The sequence below is a fragment of the Onychomys torridus genome, chromosome X (assembly GCF_903995425.1).
Source record: "Onychomys torridus chromosome X, mOncTor1.1, whole genome shotgun sequence".
In the NCBI taxonomy this organism is placed as follows: Eukaryota; Metazoa; Chordata; class Mammalia; order Rodentia; family Cricetidae; genus Onychomys; species Onychomys torridus.
Window position 1 is genome coordinate 74889791 of NC_050466.1, and position 21395 is coordinate 74911185.

At 35.3% G+C, this 21395-nt stretch overlaps 1 protein-coding gene across 4 annotated transcripts in view; it reads left to right on the forward strand.

Moving 5' to 3' along the window:
- Positions 1-21395, forward strand: part of Dmd (dystrophin) — a 1920150-nt gene that overhangs the window by 828718 nt on the left and 1070037 nt on the right. For all 4 annotated transcript variants that reach the window (XM_036174407.1, XM_036174408.1, XM_036174405.1 and 1 more), the window contains one exon: positions 6879-7026. In XM_036174407.1, coding sequence (XP_036030300.1) covers positions 6879-7026 — 148 coding nt within the window. The remainder of the gene's footprint in view (positions 1-6878; positions 7027-21395) is intronic.

Genomic DNA, 21395 nt, shown 5'->3' on the forward strand with positions numbered 1-21395 from the left:
CTGAGCAAATGCCCTTGTGGTATGATTGAGCATTCCTTGGGTATATGCCCAAGAGTGCTCAGCTGGCTCTTGGGGGAGATGGATTCCCAATTTTCTAAGGAAGCGCCATATTGATTTCCAAAGTGGCTGTACAAGCTTGCATTCCCACCAGCAGTGGAGGAGAGTTCCACTTGCTCCACATCCTCTCCAGCATAAGCTATCTTCTGTGTTTTTGATCTTAGCCAATCTGACAGGTGTAAGGTTGTATCTCAGAGGCAAAACCGACATGTGGAGCAATGGAATTGAATTGAAGACCCTGACATTAACCTGCTTACCTATGAACATACAATTTTTGCCTTTTCTGTTTCTAATGTGATGATCATGTTTTTTTTTTTTTTTCTGTCTGTTTATTTACATGGTGGATTACGTTTACTGCTTTGCATATGTTGAACCATCCCTGCACTTCTGGGATGAATTCCATTTGATCTTGTTAGATGATCTTTTAGATGTGTTCTTGAATCAGTTTGCAAATATTTTTGGGTACTTTTATATCTATGTTTATAAGGGAAATTTTTCTCTAATTATCTTTGTTTATTGATTCTTTATGAGATTTTGCTACCAGTAAAACTGTGGCCTCATTAAATGTATTGAACCTTCTGTTCCTATTTTGTTAAATAATTTGAGGAGCATTAGTGTTAACTGTTCTCTGAAAGTCTGTTCCAATTCTGTGCTAAAACCATCTGGTTCTGGACTTCTTTTCCCTCTTGGCACTTTTAATGACTGCTCCTATTTCACTAGGGGTTATAGGATCTGTTTAAATTGCTTATCTGATTGTGATTTATTTTTACAGTGTAGATGCTCATCTAATGTTTAATGAACCTAAAGAGGGACCCTTTGCATAAACAATCATATTACAGAGATATTAGGGACATCCCTACAGCAAAGTAGACAATAAGTTTTTCTACTTCAAATATCTGATGTAATATTTAATGCAGAAAATTATGCTTTTCTCAAATGTGTATCTTTTGAAAAACATGCAAGTGATTCCAAAATTTCTTTTTAAAAATATTTTCATTTTATAATTTATTTAGTTTTGCATATCAGCCACGGATTCCCCTGTCCTTCAATCCCCCAACTTCCCCCACACACACTTCATTGCCCATTCCCACCTCCTCCAAGGCAAGATCTCCCCTGTGGAGTCAGCCCAGCCTGGTAGATTCAGTTGAGGCATGTCCTGTCCCCTCCTCCCTACACCAAGGCTGAGCAAAGTGTCTCAGCATAGGCCCTAGGTTCCAAAATGCCAGCTCATGCACCAAGGACAGGTCCTGGTTCCAGTGCTTGGGGGCCTCCTAAACAGTTCAAGCTAATCAACTGTCTCACTTTTCCAGAGGGCCTGGTACAGTTCCATGGAGGTTCCTCAGCTATTGGTTTACAGTTCATGTTTTTCCACTAGTTTGGCTATTTATCCCTGTGCTTTTTCCAATCATGGTCTTGATATCTCTTGCTCAGATTGTGATTTAACTTTGGTAAGTGTTAACCATCAAGAAAATCCTGCATTTCTTTTAGATTTTCCAATTTTACAGATTACAGATTTTTAAAATATGTCCTTATAATTCTTTGTATATTTTGGCGTCTATTGTTTTATCCTCCTTTTCATTTCTGAATTTGTTAATTTGGGTATTCTTTCTCAGCCTTTTGGTTAGTCTGGATAACTTGTTGATTTTTTTCAAAGAACCAACTCTTTGCTTCATTGATTCTTTTTATTGTTTTCTTGTTTCTAATTTATTGATTTCAGCCCTTAGTTTGATTATTTCCTGTAGTCTGCCCCTCAAATATGTGCTTATATCTTTTTGTTCTAGAGCTTCCAGGTTTGCTAGCAATTTGCCAGTATGAGATCTCTTCAATTTTTTTTTAAATAAAGGCACCTGGTGCTATGATCTTTCCTTTTATCACCTTTTTCGTTGTGTCCCAAAGTTTGGGTATTTGTGCATTCATTTCGATTGAATTCTATGAAGTCTTTAATTTCTTACTTTATTTCTTCCTTGAAACTGTAGTCATTCATTAGAGAGTTGTTCAGTTTCCATTATTTTGTAGAATTTCTATTGTTTTTGTTGTTGTTAATATCCAGCTTTATTCCATGGTTGTCTGATAGGATGCAGGGCGTTATTTCAATTTTCTTATATCTGTTGAGACTTGCTTTGTGTCTGAGTATATGCTCAATTTTGGAGAAAGTTAATTGAGGTATTGAGAAGAAGGTATATTATTTTGTGTTTGGATAAAATATTTTGTAAATATCTGTTAGATCCATTTGGTTTGTAACACCTGTTAGCTCCAGCATTTCTGTTTAGTTTCTGTCTGGATGACCTGTCCTATGGTGAGAATGGGGTATTAAAGTTTCCCACTATCAATGAGTGAAGGTCAATGCATGATTTAAGCTATTGTAATATGCCTTTTACAAATCTGGTTACCATTCTGTTTGAGGCTTAGATCTTAAGAATTGAAATGACATCTTGGTGGATTTTCTTTTGATGAGTACGTAGTGTCCTTATCCATCTTTTCTGATTAATTTTTGTTTCAAGTCTATCTTGTTAGATATTAAAAGGGCTACACCAGCTTGCTTCTTAGGTCCCTTTGCTTGTAATGAATTTTCTAACCCTAAGGTAATGACTCTGCTTGATGTTGAGGTGTGTTTCTTGGATGCAGCACAATGATGTATACTGTTTTTGCATCCATCGTGTTAGTCTGTGTCTTTTTATTGGGAATTAAGACCATTGATATTGAGAGATAATGACTAATGATTGTTAATTCTTGTGATTTTGTTGTTGTTATATGTGATGGTTGTGCTCTCTCTCACCCTCACCCTCTCTCTCTCTCTCTCTCTCTGTGTATGTGTGTGTGTGTGTGTGTGTGTGTGTGTGTGTGTGTGTGATTGTTATTTCCTATATTTTCATGTGTGATATTGGCCTCCTTGATTTGGAGTTTTCCTTCTAGCACCTTCTATATAGTTGTATTTGTAGATAGATATTGTTTTAATTTGACTTTATCATGAAAAAGTTTTCTTTGTCCATCAATGGTGATTTGAAATTTCGCTGGGTATAGTATTCTGGACTGGAGACTGAGGTCTCTTAGACTCTGTAGGGCAATTGTCAAGGCCCTTCTGGCTTTTAGAGTCTCACTTGAGAAGTAAAATGCTGGAGAATAATATTTCAAGGTGTGTTATTTTGTTTATGTTGCATTTGTTTAACTATGTGAAACTGTTACTGTGCCTGTCTAAAACACCTGATGGTCTAATAAAGAACTGAACAGCCAAAAGCAAGGCAGAAGAAAGGATAGGTAGGGCTTGCAGTCAGAGAGAATATATAGAAGGAGAAATCCAGCAGGAAAAAAAAAGAAGTAGCTAGAGAAGGAGGAGGACTCCAGGGTCCAGCCACCCATCTACACAGCAAGACACAGAGTAAGAATAAGATTTACAGAAGCAAGAAAATGGGAAAATTCCAGAGTCAAAAGGTAGACTGGACAATTTATGTTAAGTAAAGCTGGCTATCAACAAGCAAAGCTAAGGCCGGACGTTTATAAGTAGGAATAAGTCTCCCTGTGTGAATATTTGGGAGATGGGTGGCAGGCCCCATAAAGGAGCAAAAGAGCAAAAACATCAAGCAACAGTTGGGTGCAATTCTAATAGATCTGCCCTTTTATGCTACTTGACTTTTCACTTGCAAATTTCAATATTATTTCTTTGTTCTGTATGTTTAGCATTTTAATTATTATGTGGCACAGGGGCTTTTTTTCTAGTCCAATTTATCTGGTGCTCTGTAAGCTTCTTGTACCTTTATAGGCATCTCCTTCTTTAGGTTAAGAAAATTTTCTTCTATGATTTTGTTTGAAATATTTCCTGGGCCTTTGAACTGAGGTTCTTCTCCTTCCTTTATTCCTATTATTCTTAAGTTTTGTCTCTTTTAGTTTTCAAGATTTTTGAGTATTTTTTTGGTCAGGATTTTTTTTTTTAATTTAACATTTTCTTTGACCAGTATATTCATTTCTTTTATAACATCTTCAATGCCTGAGATTCTTTCTTCCACCTCTTGAATTATGTTAGTGAAGTTTGTCTCTCTAGTTCTGGCTTTCATTCATAAATTTTTCATTTTCAGAATTCCCAGTTTTATTGCTTCTATTTCCACTTTCAGGTCTTGAACATTTTTATTCATTTCCTTCAGTTTCATGTTTTTGTTTTTTTTTCTTGGCATTCTTTAAGAGATTTATTCATTCCTTTCAACTGATTAAGTTTCCCTGACTTTCCTTGAGAGATTTATTAGTTTCCTCTAGTTGTGGTTGTTTGTTTTGTTGTTGTTGTTGTTGTTTTTCGTCGATTTTTTTTTCATTTTCTCTTTAAGGCTCTCTATCATCTTCTTGTAGTTTGTTTTAAAGTCTTTTTCTTGTGCTGAAGCTATTTTGAAATATTCAGATCCACTGTGCTGGAATCTAGTGGAAACATAATTGCCTGTCTCTTATTGATTGCGTTTTTAAACTGTCTGGTTTTGGAGTGATTGTAGGTCAAGATGTTGATTTCTCAGTCTGTCTTTGGTAGGTGAGTATTTTCTTCCTTGGTTTCTGTTACCTTTCTTGATTTTCAGAGTGTGTTGGTTGTATGTTGTCTATTTTACTGGCCTGCTTGCCTGTGTGTTCATAGGGAGTACTTAACTTACGTTGGAGATTGCTAGGAGAACAAGAGGCCATTTGTGAATGGTCTGTGGTATCCACAGAAGGCATGTACATGTTGGAAGAGAGGCTGCAATTCACATACTGTTGCAGCACTAGGACTCTGAGGATTGAGATTGGGGGAATATGGAGTGTGGAAAATGTCTGTTGGCTGCCTATCTGACCTTCTGGAAGGTATATCCTGGGGCTGAGCATGGGTTTTCTGCCCAAATTTGGGGCTTGGAAACAGTGACAAGCAGGGGAAAGGAGCCAAGGTGAGAATGATCTGTGGGATCCACAAACATTGGAAGTGCTTGGAGGGAAGGGTGCAGCTGGTTGTCTTGGGATGACTCTGAATCTCCTTTAGGTTGATGAAAATTTCTTTCATTGAAAATATTTTCTGTGCCTATAACTTGGGTTTCTTTTCCTTCCTTTATCTCTATTATTCAGATTTGGTCTTTACATTGTGTCTCATGTAAAGATTTCCCAATTTGCTCTGGGATTTTTATTACTATTATTACTTTTTATTTTCTTTGAGCTATTCATTTCTTCTACCTTGTCTCCAATGCCTGAAGTTCTCTGTCTCATGTTTTATCCTTTATTAGTGAGGTTTACATATGAATTTTTGGTTTGACTTCCTAAATCATTCATTTCCTGTTTTATTTAAGTTGGGGTATTCTTTAGTGATTATATTTCTTTATTAAATTCTGATTTTCATGTATTTTTTCATTATTTCATTGCACTGTGTTTTTACAATCTCCCTTAAGGTATTTATTTACAGCCTTTTCAGGGTATTTGAACATATTCATACTTCCTATTTTGAAAATTTTGCCTTGTGCTTCAGCTATATTGAGATTCTCAGAACCTGCTGTTGTAGGGTTAATGGATTACAGAGGAAGCATGTTGTCTCAGCTGTTAATGTGTGTGTTTGTGCTAGTGTCTAGTCATTTGCATTTGCTATAACTGAAGTGATTCTAGGTGTTGATATCTGGTTTTATTGTTGTTGACTATTCCATACCTGTGTTTCATTGTCCACTCTGGATTTTAGGAAAGTAGATGACTGTGGGTTGCTTATTTGAGAGTGCTTCTGCAGGTCAATGAGTGGCATAGAGGAATAGAGGTTTGCTTGTTTTATTTTATTTTATTTTATTTTATATTAGGCTGGCCTCAAACTCACAGAAATCTACCTGCCTCTGCCTCACAAGTGCTGGGATTACAGGCATGTGCCACCTGGCAAGTTTGCTAATTTTAAAAAGGCTTAGAAGGGCTGTGAGAAAGAGCTAAGGGGATCCTGTCTTCAGCAAAATGTGGGGTCCCCAGGAAATTGGAAGGAGGGGCTCCTGAAAGTAGGTTTCACTGAGGTAAAAAACATGTCTAGGGAAACAGGCATGAAAGGGCTGGGAGGACTTGGCTTTTTACGAAGAGTTGCAGTCTCTAATGGATTGACTTGATGTGGGAGGAAATGTACCTGTAAGCAGACTGCTAAAGGATTGAAGGTGGGCAATAAATATCATAATGAGGATAGGAAGGATAGTGGTAATTGGTCACCTAAGTCCTAGCTCTGTGTGGCCACTGAGCATCTATAGTAGAAGGTGTTTCTAGGTATCTGTAGCTGATGTAATGGAATTGGGATAGACTAGAAGGGAGGGCTGAAACATTCTTTAGAAAGGAGCATTGCTGGGTCAATACTCTGCCTAATGTTTGGCAGAGTCCTATGGAATTGAGGTAGGGTGGCAAAAGGGCCTTCTGCAGGCAGCTGGATGCTTAATAATCTTAATTAGAGTTTTTTGAACCAGAAGGAATGTTGAAGCTCATAAACCTGATGAGATAGTTTTCATCGAAATGTATTTTAAAATTGAATGTCTGGTTTCCAAACAATTTTTACCATTTTGAAATGTTTTCAAAGTCCTAGAATTACCTTTTTAAAATTACAATAAGGCAGATGCTAATACTCCTAAACAATTCCCTAATATTGATTTCAATCAATGTATATGATGAATTTTAAAGGAAAATTAAGTTTTTGTTGTAATTTATAGTCCCTATTTTACATTAGTTATTGTGTCTGATCATTGAAACTAAAATCTATAAATTCAAGACACTACAAAAATAATGCATTAGTCAGCACAAACGAAAGTATATGTGATCTCCATAAAATGTTTTCTAAAACTCACTTACTTTGTTTTATCTTTGTTTTCCAATTCTAGGCGATTTGATCGATCAGTTGAAAAATGGAGACACTTTCATTATGATATGAAGGTATTTAATCAATGGCTGAATGAAGCTCAACAGTTTTTCAGAAAGACACAAAATCCTGAAAATTGGGAACACGCAAAATACAAATGGTATCTTAAGGTAAAACTTTTGAGATTTCCTTTTCCATGTAGTCTTTCTTTTTGCAGCAATATTTTGAATATTTAACTACTGTAAGTTCACCTGGAAGAATGAATGGAATACATAGTTCCTGACTTTTGTGATGTTCCCTAAACATGCTATAAAATCAACATAACAAGTATGCAAAAATAAAATGTGCTCTGAATGTTTGTGAAAGGATGAGAGCATGTGCCTAGGCACTACTGGTTCATCTGATGAACAGTGAAATACACCTGCATCTGTGATGTAGCAGCACATCTTACAGCAGAGCATACTGTGGTTTGGTGTTTCTCTCTCTCTCTCTCTCTCTCTCTCTCTCTCTCTCTCTCTCTCTCTCTCTCTCGTGCGCGTGCGTGCGTGCATGCGTGCGTGCGTGCGTGCGTGCGTGTGTGTGTGTGTGTGTGTGTGTGTGTGTCTGTTTGCCTTATGTTGGAATCTGTCCAGAAGGAGAAGCTGTGATATACTTAGAGGAATAGTTGCTGCAAATATCCATCATGATAAAATTACAAGTGCATTTCCCCCAAAACAATTTGTGGGGATGTAGCTATATTTCTGTGTATCCTATTGACAAAATGCCCTATGAGACAGACCAGAGGCCAAAACAATGTTGAGTTAATTGTTAGTACTTATTGACTCTTTCTGGTTTATTTTAATGGAAATGCAACATATGGATTATAACCAAGGAATCATTTAATTCCAAAGTGTTGTGTCTTTTAATGTGCTGATAAAAATAAATTAGAATGTGGAGTATATAGTTTAGTTGATGAAACATATAGATTAAGTCTAAGAAATATGGTTTATTATACAATGTCTAATTTTTTTTTTGTTGCTCATTGTTAGTGTTGCAGTTTTCAGTCAAGTGGGTTTGAATTGTGGCCAACTTTTAATGTCCAAATTTACTACTTAAGACAGAGAGACAAAGAAAAGGGTAGTTTGTAGCAGACTTTTTTGGACTGCAATCCCCCTAATCACAACACAGAGACATTATTAATTATGAATGCTTGGCCATAACTTAGGCTTGTTTCTCTAGGGCTTTTAACTTGTTTACCTGTTTCTATTAGTCTATGTGCTGCCCTGAGTCTCATTTATCTCATGTAGGTACTATCCATCCTGCTTCCCTGCTTCCTCCATATCTGGCTGGCTAGCCCCCACTGGCTGGTCCCAGGATGGCTGCCTGGCATCTCTTTTCTCTCTGCCTACCAGCCTCACCTATTCCTCCTCTGCCTAGCTATTGGCCATTCAGTGTTTTATTACAACAATCAGGTGCCTTGGGCAGGCAAGATAAAACAGCAACACATCTTTACACTATTAAAACGTTAGTCTGCCACACAAATAGATGCAGCACATGTTTGCATAAACAAATATTCTATCCAAAACAGTAGTTCATTGAACAATTTAGGCATTTTAAAATTTCAGATTCAATATGACATTAGAGTTTACAATTCTCAAGTCTTTGCCTAGCAAATTTCTTATGTTCAGATAGCATTAAAACACCTGTGTAAATTACAAGAGAGGTAAAGAAAAAAATACAAACACAATACTCTTAGATGTGAAATTTGGGTGATTGTATATTTACCTTGCATCTACTCAATTTGTCCTATAATGTCTTAATGCCATAAAATACAGATAAAAACTCATAGTTTCCTTTTTGAAACCAACCAACTGTATATATTTTTGTTATATTTAGTTAATGTATTTTATCCTCACTATGACTGCTATTTTAATGTATTTTTTAGTATGTGGTAACTTTTAATTTTTGTTGCATGTTTGAAAATTAATTTGCTAAAATCTAAATAATCTGTCATTCAAATAAATTTTAAGCTATCTTGTGAGAAGCAGTTAACCTAGTTTAAAACAGTTTTCAAATTTATAGATTTTCTTGATGCATTATTATTTGCAATTATCCAGCTGATTTGTTCCACTACTAAGGCAAAGTCCTTCTTTTTACTCCGACGCCCCTTGAAAGTGTAATTCTTCTTCCATGGTGGCAGGTGTGTGATCACAGCCCCAATTTAGCTTCTTTCCCCAGGCTTTTGTAGTTCTCGCACATATACAAACAAGCTGTTTAGGACCCACAGGAAAGCACTTTCTGAAGATCTTCCATGTTCGTCCTCGCTGTTTCATTCTCCTTTCTAGCATTCTGCCTTGTAATATTTATGTTTGCCCCATTGGACTTTGCATCTTCTCAAATCAAATCATCTCATGTCTTGAACATTCCCACATCTTTTCTTATAGCATAGACGGCTGCCTAGATAGGAAGGTGGACAAATTTAGTACTTAGTCATGGGATTGTTTCCATTCACTCGGGAATCATAGTCCTTTGTCCTGTGTTCAATGTCTTTAAAACAATTCTTTCATACACATGTTATATTTTATGTTCAACTATGATATGAGATCTTCTCCCTTTCATTACAAATTGCCATGAAACAAAAATATTAAACTTTTTCAAGATATTATTACTAATACAGTCGTACAAGTCCATCATAATGTTATAGATCGGTAGAATATGGAAAAGTCCCCAATTACTGACAGTGTAATGTATTAATTATAATTGGTGAATATTTATAAACATATTTCCTATTCAGGTAGAGAAGTTGTAAATGTATTTTATTTCATCTATTTCTCAATCTACAAATAAATAAGATACACACACACACACACACACACACACACACACACACACCCCTAGGGAAATGTTCTACTAGATGCAGAGATTTTAATGATATCACAAGTCCTATAAAATTTAGCTTGCTTTGTTCTTCATTAAATATGAGATCCACCTACACATGGATGTTTACATATACGTTAAGATGTCTGAATAAGTTTACATTCTGAGTAAGATTTTATTAAAGATGTTTTATTAAGATACTTCTGATGGTGTCTCTTCAAACCAGAATATTGCAGTAAATGTCTCAGTTCTACCCCTGGCTATGATGACACTTTATTAAACTAGGAAATAACAGTAAAATTGATAAAATACTGATATTTCTCACAAAGTAATACTACATTTATTATAAGACCTCATTATGACTTATTACTCTCAATGATGGATTAGTTCATATTTATAAATGTTAATATTGAACTAGTATTAGTGAATACTGAATTATTCACCTCAAACATCTTAAACACAGTATAAGCTAACTGGAAATCCTACTAAACATTATTTCCATGAATTATGGGAACTTCTCAAAGTATACACTTTGAGGAAGAATTGAGGAAAATTCCCCTTCATATGAACTAACCTTCCTGAGATGGCTGATACTTCTGTCTTCTGTTTTTTAGCAAGAAGAAGTGCTAGTGAGAGTTTTCAGAATAAAAGCTGAATACCATGAAGTAAAGTTATGAAAGTAATAGTAATTCACATGGTGACAGTATGCATTGGTATGTCATCAATTACCCTGGTTAAAAACTGGGATGTCGAAACCATAAAATCCCCTAATATTAAGATCTAACCTGCTTTCAGCTAGACTTGAAAGAAGTAACCTTTAAAATATAAGCTGTTGAATGTTATTGAATTCTTCCAGTTGCCAGTAGAAACAATAAAAAAATCACCATTAGGTTAAGTTTTGCAAGTGCTGAATATTGTTCCTTTTGATGGAAAAACAGCCTGTTTGCTTTTATGGGATAATGCTCCTTAGTGAACTATATTAAAATTAACAACACCTTCTAGAGAATATTACCATGAATATGTTTGAGTCTTTGATTCTTAGAAAAAATTCCATTTGAATTCAACCTTAAGAAGTAAGAAACAATGGAATTATTTACATAAATTTTGGAGTTTAAATTAACAAATATAAAAATTAAAGGAACAGAAGATGAAATAGCAATGTGTTATGTTTCTATGTGTTGATAACACTTATAAAAGTAAAATGTAGTATTTCAATGTTAATTAGTTTTCAGTTATATTCTGCAATGCTATTTGTTTTACTGTTTAATAATTTCAGTTATATTGACATGCAGTATATTTATGTATGTTGACATAAATTGAATTAAAAGTGTCTACATTGTTAAATAATAAATTTTAAGCATTGCAATTAGGACAAGAATTACACCAAAGTTGATTAAATATAGTAATTTCGCTGTGTCTCTCATCCTATCATTAACTATGAAAAACAGATATGGAATAGGATTCTACTCTGTGGTATCTAATAGAGAGCAACCTGTCGGTGAACTTGCAGGCATGCCAGTGTCTTGGACTTGGAGGGAAAAGGCAGAGAGAAGACTGAATCAGTGTTCAGGACCAGCTGCTCTTCATTTCACCTTACATTGCCTATCAGTGATTGAAGAGAGCATTTTGTAAAGGACTCACTTTTGACGACCTTAGATTCAAAGAGCACAAAGGAATTGAACTGAATCCTGCCCAAATGTTTGAGACAAGTGGGTCCGTGAAAATGCTTTCTTCTTAATGGAGATGCCTTAGAGTTTTTGTCTTACTCTACTTTCTCCACTTACAGCCCAGACAGTCCTCTTGTAGCAGACACTGCTATTGAAAAGCCACTGGCTTCTGCAGACCTGGCCTGGTAGGTGGTGAAGGAATTGTATAGGTCAGTGATGATATCTGCTGCAGAGGATGTGATTTCTATCTAGAATGGGCTTTAATATTTAATTAGACATATACCCTCTTAAAGGAATCTATATGCATTAACTAGCATTCTATTAATATAGATTGATTCAAACACTCTCTCCTTTTTAAAGGCATATGGTGTAAAAGACTAAATTGGATACAAGTATGCTTTGTATATAGTCAGTTATTACAGTGCTGATTTTACCAGCTGGCTGGTGAATTTGACGGCTTCTTAACAGCCATGCTGCTGATAGAAACTTTGATGGAAAAGCCACTTGAGTAAATATTCCTGCCATCTGTTGCCCTTTGTTGCGACCCCAGTGTTAAGAATAATTCATACCATTGCTTGCCCTTTATTTTTCCCCAGCAGTAATAAAATTTCATAAGCTTTCATTTTGTAGTCACAAAATCTATCCTGTTTTCTGTAGCTACAGGATGTATACTAACACAAGGAAATCAGCAAGAAAGGTTTACAGCAATGTACAAAGAAGGGGATACATTACAAAACGAGTGTTTCAGTACTATTAGCAGTGGCATGGGAGTTTAGTGTCCTAATATAGTTAAACAGCTAGGCACTTCATTTTTTGGTTCTCTCATGAAATACTTTGGGACTGAAGTTTCCTTTCCCTCCACTCCTCCCAGCCCCTCTCCACAATCCCTTACTCACAGATCCACTCCTCCATTCCCTTTCAGAAAAGAGCAGGCCTCCCAGGCATGTCAAGAGAATACCAGCATAACAAGTGACAATAAGACTCAGTACAATCCCTCATTCTTATGTAAATATTGTTAGGTTTTTATTGCTGCTTAAAAAGTCTCCTACAACTTCTTGGCTCAAATGCATCTTTCCAGAAGTAGTAAATAACAGATTTATTGGGAATTTGGCACAGTGCAGAAATTCAGAGATGGGCTTTATATTGTAGGTCTCTCATAAATACGTGTATTAAAATAATTGGATAATGTCAGTGGCTTGGTTTTAACATTATATTCAGCACAACAACTTTAGGATGACAAATCGTTACACATTATTATAGAGAAGGGAGAGAAACCATTGTAACTAACCATGATAACCACAGCAGTCAAAAGCTACTTAAAATGCAGGAAAACCCAGCTGTCCCTAAGGGATTCAGTTTCTTAGCTTATGAAATTATGAAGACTAAGGGAAAATGTGGAACAAAGTAATTACACATCTCAAATTAATAAAACTGTAAGTTGCTCACATCAATATAAAAGCAAAGAGAAAGAAAAATTAATAGTTAATAAAAAACAAATTAATTTCCATGTACATCATTTGCACAAAGTAACAATGCTTTACAAAGAAGATATTCCAGTAGTTTCTTCTTATACACGTTCTTACACACTGCTGTCCCTTCTAATGTTTCTTTCTCACTTTATTATTAATTTTCCTTTCTTTTATGAACACTAACAAATACCCATCCCCAGCCTCCATGTCCCAAACTCACCTCTGTTTGCCTCTGTGCATTTCTTTTGTTCACATTCCTATTGTAATATGACTATCAAACCTATGTTTTGTTAAACCTATGTATTTTAAAGAGAAAATAATCACCCATATGCAGAACCAGATATGAAGAAATGGACACACAAGATTGCTTTATTCTAAATTAGCCTCTTTATATTCTTAATAATAGTATTACTTTATAGTAGTATGAGATATATTTACATGCATGCCATATATACATTCCCATTAAAATGGAAACCTGATTTTTCTTCCTCACCAATATGTCTCAGTACATAAAATAACTTATTTAAACCTCCAATATATAATATTCTTTGAATGTGCAAATAACTTAGGAAATTATACATTCATTGCACTATTTCCTTTAGGCAAAGAATTCTTTGCTTTCTCTGCCATTCTTACCCTACTCCATATCCAAAACCCAAACATCTCATAGTAAAGTTATCTAACCACTTCCATACCCATGAAATTGTCATATAGTAGGACAATTTAACAATTTGATGGCCCCCATTATCTTACTCATTGAAACTTGCTTTAGATGTTTTCTGCATTTATTTATTTGAGGGTACAGGGGAAGTCTCATGCCACAATATGCATGGGGAGTTCACAGGACAGTTTATAGGAAATGGTTCTCTTCTTCTATCAGATGTGTAGTCAGTCTTTCTTTGGGCACCCAGTTCCAAAATAACACAGAAACTTCTTATTAATTAGGAATGCTGGCCTTAGTTTAGGCTTGTTCACAACTAGCTCTTATAACTTAAATTATACCATTTATATTAATCAATATTCTGCCACATTGCTTGTTCCCTCTCCTCCATACTGTATGTCTAACTCCCTCCACATCTTACTATCTTAATCTCTCAGCCTCAGATTCTCCCCAAATTATTCTCCCTGGATGGCCTGCCTATTCTCTCCAGCCTAGCTATTGGCCATTCAGCTCTTCATTAAACCAATCAGAAGGCACCTAAATCAGGTGAGGCAAAACATAGACACATTTTTACACAGTTAAACAAATATCCCACAACACACATGGGTCCTAGAGATCTAACTCAAGTCTTCAGGCAAATTATTTTAACCATTGATCCCTTTTGCTAGCCCTGAAACATACTGTGAATGCCTAAATTGAAGAAAAAATGTTAATTGAGTCTACCCTGAACAAGGGAGACACTGCTTGCTACTAGGAACACAGAGACTGACTAAGATGTTTTCCTTTAAAGAACTCACAGCCTCAGTATTTCAGTATATTGATGCTAAGGTTAAGTGCAGTGCAGTGTGTAGACACTCTAAGAAGTGCTTGATCTACTCAAAGGAAAATATGTTTTGTTTTTGTTTTCCAACCAGTGATTTCTCACAGTTTTTTTTAAATTAATTAATTAATTATTACAAGCTCAGTCACATTTTTCCTCCCTCCATCCTCTCCTCTTAGTCTCTACCTTCAACTTCTCATCTTCTCCATCCCCACCCACTCTTCCTTTCACAAAAGTTCAGGCCTCCCATGGATATCAGCCATCTATGACATATCAAGTTGAGGTAAGACTAGGCACCTACTCTCCTATTAAATCTTCACAGGGAAACCCAGTAGAAGGAAAGGGTTTCAAAAGCAGTTCCATATAAGCTTTCTTGTTGGTGGTTCAGTCTCTGTGAGCACCTGAGACTAGGCTAGTTGATCCTGTGGTTATTTTGTGGTATACTTGGCCACTCTGGCCCTCATCATCCTTCCTACCCCCTCTCCCACAGGATTCCACAAGGTCTGTCTAATGTTTTCCTGTGGGTCTCTGCATCTGTTTCCATCTGTTGCTGAGTGAAGCCTCTCTGATGGCAGTTGAGCGAGGCAATGATTTATGAGTATAGCAGAATATCATTAGGAATCATTTCATTGTCTATGTTTTCCCAATCATGTTTGTTTCTCTCCTAGGTCTCTGGACAATTTAACTCCTGGGTCTTGGCCCTCCAGAGGGTGTCAGGGGTTGGCTCCAGGCAGTGTCTGGTCTCAGGGCTTAGTCATTCTAGATATTCCAGTATCACACCTCAGAAATTCCCAATCTCACTTGGGAAAACATTTTTTTTTTTGGAGAAACAGTAAGATAAGTAATGTGAAAAACAGTCTGAGGATAGCACAATCTATGAACAAAATACACACAGAGAAAGAAAATGTTCTATTCTAGGTGTAAATTTTGAAAATGATAAAATTGACAAATTATAGTACAGGAAGCCTATTCACAGTTGAGCATGTTCATCAAGTTGAATAGCAAATATCTAGTTGTAATAATGGTAAATCTTCCTACTGTATAACTAAATTATTTGTAGGAGCCAGAAACATGGACTGTTGGCAAACACAGTAGTAAACAAAATTTAAAACCCCTATTTAAACTTGAAAGGCTATAATTGGCAGAATTGTAATGGCAGATCATATTTATGTCCCCTGCTAAAAATTAATAGAGGTAATAGTCAAGGATATGAGAATGAAAAATACTGGGCATATCTGATACAAACACACTTCTAATTAGTGACATTTTTCTATTTAGATTTTTGTGGTCTCATAATCACTTTTTGTCAATAACTGATTTTATTTTATGAATTCATAGTTCTTACTGGTTTAATTATATATCCTTGGTTCAGTATTTCATTTTACTTAAACTAGTTTTGAAGATTATTTCAGAGAAATTTAAATAACAGATTTATATGCAGTCTGGGAATTGAGGATTTCATGAAGTATATTGAGCTAGTTAATTTTATGAGTAAATATATCACCTGAGACATCACTCAGAGTACTTGCAGTGAAATTAATTTTAACACAATGTATGGTTTTTCTAGTGCTATTATAAATTACCAGCTTAATATTGGTCATATGAATACCAGAGTAATAAAAGGAGCAAACTATTGAGTCAAATCCTCCTGGCAACCTGTTTTTGTGAGTCAAGTTTCAAAGAGATTTCACAACATTTCATATTTGACATATGGTCTACAGCTACTTTTAGGCTACAAGGGAATGACAGACTAGGTAGTTGCCCTCGAGGTCATATGGCCTACATACCCCAAGACATTCAATGTGTACCATTTTGCAGAAAAGTTCGTTAACTCATACTTTAGAGAACAAAGAAGTAAAATGTTAAAGTAAAAGATCAACTTTCCCAGTTACATTCTAAGTAAACATTCTGTGTTGTTGACTATGCATTTGTTCAATGTTCATAAATCAAATTGAAACCTACACTAACAAAAATGTAGGAATTCAAATAGGCTTCTTATTTAACTCAACTTAGAATTTATAGTATTAATAGAAGGAGATGACTTTCTAAGTTTTAACTTATATATATAACATAATTATTGTACATTTTTTATGAGATAGCCATAGGTTTCAGCATTGTACACATAAGATAGTAACCACATCAATGTACTAGCAAAGTTACTGCCTCAAACATTTGTGTTTTGTGTCAGAACATTCAAATTTTTTAAGATTAAAATCTGGTAATTTTAAAATATACAAAAAAATGTATTGGCAAAGAATTGGGAGACATGTAAATAAGGTAAAATGGGCTGGAGAGTTTTAAGTGCGAGCATGGAGCAGCTCTTCCCTTGACTGGTCTTACTGCAAGTCTTTTCGGTCCCAAAAGATCTTAGTGGGACACTAAATCAAGTGATTATGATAACAACTTCTTCCAGCTATTCTCCCAAACCTTCTTTCATTGTTTCAGTGGCCCTGAGCACAAGTCCTTTGCTCAGCCAGTCATAGTCTTTCATGAGGCTTTGATACTCAAGGTGAGGAGTAAGATTTGGTTTCATCTATTCTAATGGGGATTCCTGATAAATCAAAAAGGTTTGCCTAATGTGATTGCCAGCTAGTGCCCTGCCTGTTTGAAATCTTATTATTTTATTGTCTTTCCAATCTCTTCTATTTTTCAGTATGAGTACAGGCATAGGTAATTTCTGTTGCTTTTAAATGAAGAACACTAAGAGGATATACAACATCTTAAGATATTTTTTTCTGCCGTTTGCTTTCATAAAGAAGGTTAAGTTACCCTTGAATAGACTGCAGAACATAACCATTTGTATGCAATGAACAGTTTCTAACCCTTTGAGATTGATGTATAATTTCTCTTTGACAGGAGAGAACCAATTAGGTTCCACTGTGGCCATATACCCCAGAGTACCAATGTTGCTTCTACACTTTAGGTGTTTTTGTATGATTATATGAGATTCATAATTTTGTCCTGTTGCATCCACTTCTCTATTACATTCCAGTCTTAATTTATTGTACCCTATTAATATTTTTTAGGTAATTTGTTCTTATTGATGCTCAGACATTAAAATGTCTGCAGGCTCTGAAAATGAATAAATTTAATGTGCCAGCATAGTTCTCCAAATCTGGGCTATAGAGCTAATAGTAAAGACTTACATTGTATTATAAATCATTGTTAACAGATTTATTTGAAAATCTCATTTTATTTAAAGTTTAAATAATATATTTTATTCATTTTCTCCCTAGATTTCTACTTTTTACAATATATGCCTGCTTTGTATATATAAATTGCATATATTACCTGACTAATAATGGATTAAAGAAATAATTGTACCTTTAAACAACACAAACTGTAAAATACCATAATCATGGTACCATAAAGGTTTATGGACATTCATTTAACATGTTTGCTCTGTTGAGAAAATTCATTCAATTTGTAGAAATATATAGATTTACTTTCATAACTGGGCTTATCCATACAGAAGTGCTCAGGTCAATTCAATCAATGCAATGACATATAATAAATTTCACTGAAAAGAGGCTGTATGGTGACATGTTTGGAAATTATTAAACAAAATTATTATTTATGTTATCATTGCAATTAAATTTTTTTTCTTAAATTCAAAATTGTATGTGAATGTGCATGTGAGTGCTGGTGCTTGCAGATTCCACAAATCCACAAGAGCATACCTTAGAGGTTGAGTTAGACATGGTTACCAGCAAGTTAACATAGGTGCTGGGAAGGGAACTAGGATCCCCTGCAAGACCATCTTTTGATATTTTTCCCTTTATTGAAAATAGATTCTGTTAAAATATATTAGATTGCTTACAGTTTCCCCTCCCTCTACTTCTTCCAGTTACTCCCCACTCCCTCACAATCCAGATCCATTCCCTTTCTATCTTTCATTAGAAAAAAGAACAGGCTACTTAGTTCTTTGTCAGCCAAGCAGTGTCTGCAACGGGGTCTATTTTGTGGAGTGGGCCTTAAGTTAAATCAGATGTTGGTTGGACAATCCAACAGGTTTTGTGCCACCATTGCACTAGCGTATCTTGCAGTAGGACACCACGGTAAATCAAAGGTTTTGTAGCTGTGTTGGTGTTTACATTGTCTTTTGGTAATGTGAAGAGTACATTCCTATATCAAAGATGCTAGAACATAGGATTGAAGGTTCTATGTAGGCATCAGCTTAAATTCTCATGTTCAATAAGTTGTATAGGTGTTGTCTCAGCAATGGGGCCTTGTTGTCAGTTTGTGGAGAGCAACAAAGCTTCTTGTCCATAGCCTGGGTTGTTTGAAAATTACGTTGGGAACTCTTTGTCCAAAACTCAATTAGGTGTAGCCCATTACCAGTAGTGGAAACTTCATTTGGCTACAAGAGATGAGAAGTTGGGACTCTGTCTATCCCATTATTTAGGATTTTGATTTAGATAGCCTTTATATATGTATATAATTTAGGGAGTTCCTACTGTATTACTACCCCTCAAATGGTCCTTAATTTTAGAGGACTCTTCACATATTCTATAACTCAACTTCCTGTCCCTTCCCCCTTTCCTGTTGACCCTCCCATTCTAGCCCCTTCCCTCCCCATCCATCCACAATTATCCATACTATTTTCCCTTTCTAACATGATCTATCTGTACCCTCTAGTCCCTTACTTTATATTGACCTTCTGTGGTTGTATCGACTGTAGCTTGAGTATCATAGATTTAACAAATAATATCCATATATACATGAATACATACCATATTTGTCTTTCTGGGAATGGGATATCTTACTTCAGGATAATTTTTTTTAGTTCCAAATATTTGCCTGCGAATTTTACAATGTCGTTCTTTTTAAATATATTTTTAACAGCTGAGTAATACTCCATTCTGTAAATGTACCACATATTCTTTATCTATTCTTCTGTTGAGGGACATGTAGGTCATTTCCAATTTGTGGCTATTATTAATATAGAAGCAATGAACATGATTGAGCAAGTGTCTTTGTGGGAGGGTAAAGCATCCTTTGAGTATATGCTCAAAAATGTTATTGCTAGATCTTGTGGAAGATCTATCTCCATCCTTCTGAGGAAATGCCACACTGTTTTCCATAGTAGTTGTGAAAGTTTTCACTCCTACCAGCAATAGATGAGTGTACTTCTTACTCCACATCACCAGCATGAGCTTTCATTTGTTTCACTGAACTTGAACTTGGGCATTCTGACAGTTATAAGATTAAATCTCAAAGTAGTTTTGACTTGAATTTCCTTGATGACTTAGGATGTTGAACATTTCTGGTTCTCAGCCGTTTGAGTTTCTTCTATTGAGAATTCTGTTTAGATCTTGCCTCATTATTAAATGGGTTATTTGCTTTATTGCTATCTATTTTTTGTTCTTTATATATATTTGGATATTAGCTCTCTATCAGATAGATGTGTAGTTGATAAAAAATCTTTTCTCATTATGTGGACTGCTGTTTTGTCCTTTGCCATGCAGAGGCTTTTCAGTTTCACAAGGTTCCATTTATAAATTGTTGATCTTAGTGTATATGCTAATAGTGATCTGTTTAGAAAGTCTTCTCTTGTGATATGATTGAGAGCCTGTTCTCTATTGTATTTTTAGTGGGTTTAGTATATCTGGTTTTATGTTAAGGTCTTTGTTCTATTTGGAGTTGAGTTTGGTGCAGGGTAATTAGTATCAATCTATTTGAATTCTTCAACAAGGAGCCACTCAGTTTGACCAGCAAGATTTGTTGAAGATCCTGTTATTTTATTTATTTATTTATTTATTTATTTATTTGTTTGTTTGTTTAGTGTGTGTGTGTGTGTGTGTGTGTGTGTGTGTGTGTGTGTGTGTGTTTCAGGTGTAGAGAGATTATACAAACTAACAAATTTAGAAATGAAAAGGGTGACATAAAACAAAAGATACCAGGGGACGGGCAGTGGTGGCACACGCTTTTAATCCCAGCACTTGGGAGGCAGAGCCAGGTGGATCTCTATGAGTTCAAGGTCAGCCTGGTCTACAGAGTGAGATCCAGGACAGGCAACAAAACTACACAGAGAAACCCTATCTCCAAATAAACAAAAAAAAAGATACCCAAAAAATCCCAAGAATCATAAGAATATTTATAGAAAAAAAAAAGAAAACCTGTACTTCTCCAAATTGGAATATCTTAAGGAAATGGATAGTTTTCCTGATACATACGACTTACCAAAGTTAACCTAAATCCAGATATGCATTTTTAACAGACTTATAACCTAGTGAAATAGAAACAATCATTAAAAGTCTCCAAACAAATGAAAACCAAGGGATAGATCATTTTAAGGCACTATTATACCAGCCTTTCAAAGAAGAGTTAAAGTCTATATGCCTCAAATTGTTCCAAAAATAGAAACAGAAGGAACATTGCCAAATTCATTCTATGAGGCCACACTAACCCTGATTCCCAAACCACATAAATATCCAACAAAAAAGAGAATTACAGACCAATTTCCCTTATAAACATATATGCAAATATTCTCAACAAAATACATGCAAACCCAAATCCAAGAATTCATCGAAAGAATCATACACCATTACTAAGTCGGTATCATCCTAGAGATGCAGGCATGGTTCATACCTCTATAACTAGCAGCATATATAAATCAATAAATGTAATCCACCACATAAACAAACTTAAAGAAAAATAGAACACGTGTCCATCTCATTAGAAGCAGAAAAGACCTGTGACAAAATCCAATCTTTCATGATGAAAGTCATAGAGATATCAGGGATACAAGGAGCATACCTAGATATAATAAAGGCCGTTTACAGCAAGCTGATAGCCAACATCAAATTAAATGGAAATAAACTCAAAGCAATTCCATTAAAATCCTGAAGAAGACAAGGCTGTCCACTCTCTCCATATCAATACAACATAGCACTTCAAGTTCTAACTTGAGCCATTTGACAACTAAAGGAGATCAAGGGATACAAATTAAAAACAAAGAAGTCAAAGTATCTGTTGATAGTATACATAAGTGACACTAAAAATTCCACCTGGAAACTCCTACAGCTAATAAACATTTTCAGCAAATAGGTGGGTGTAAAATTAT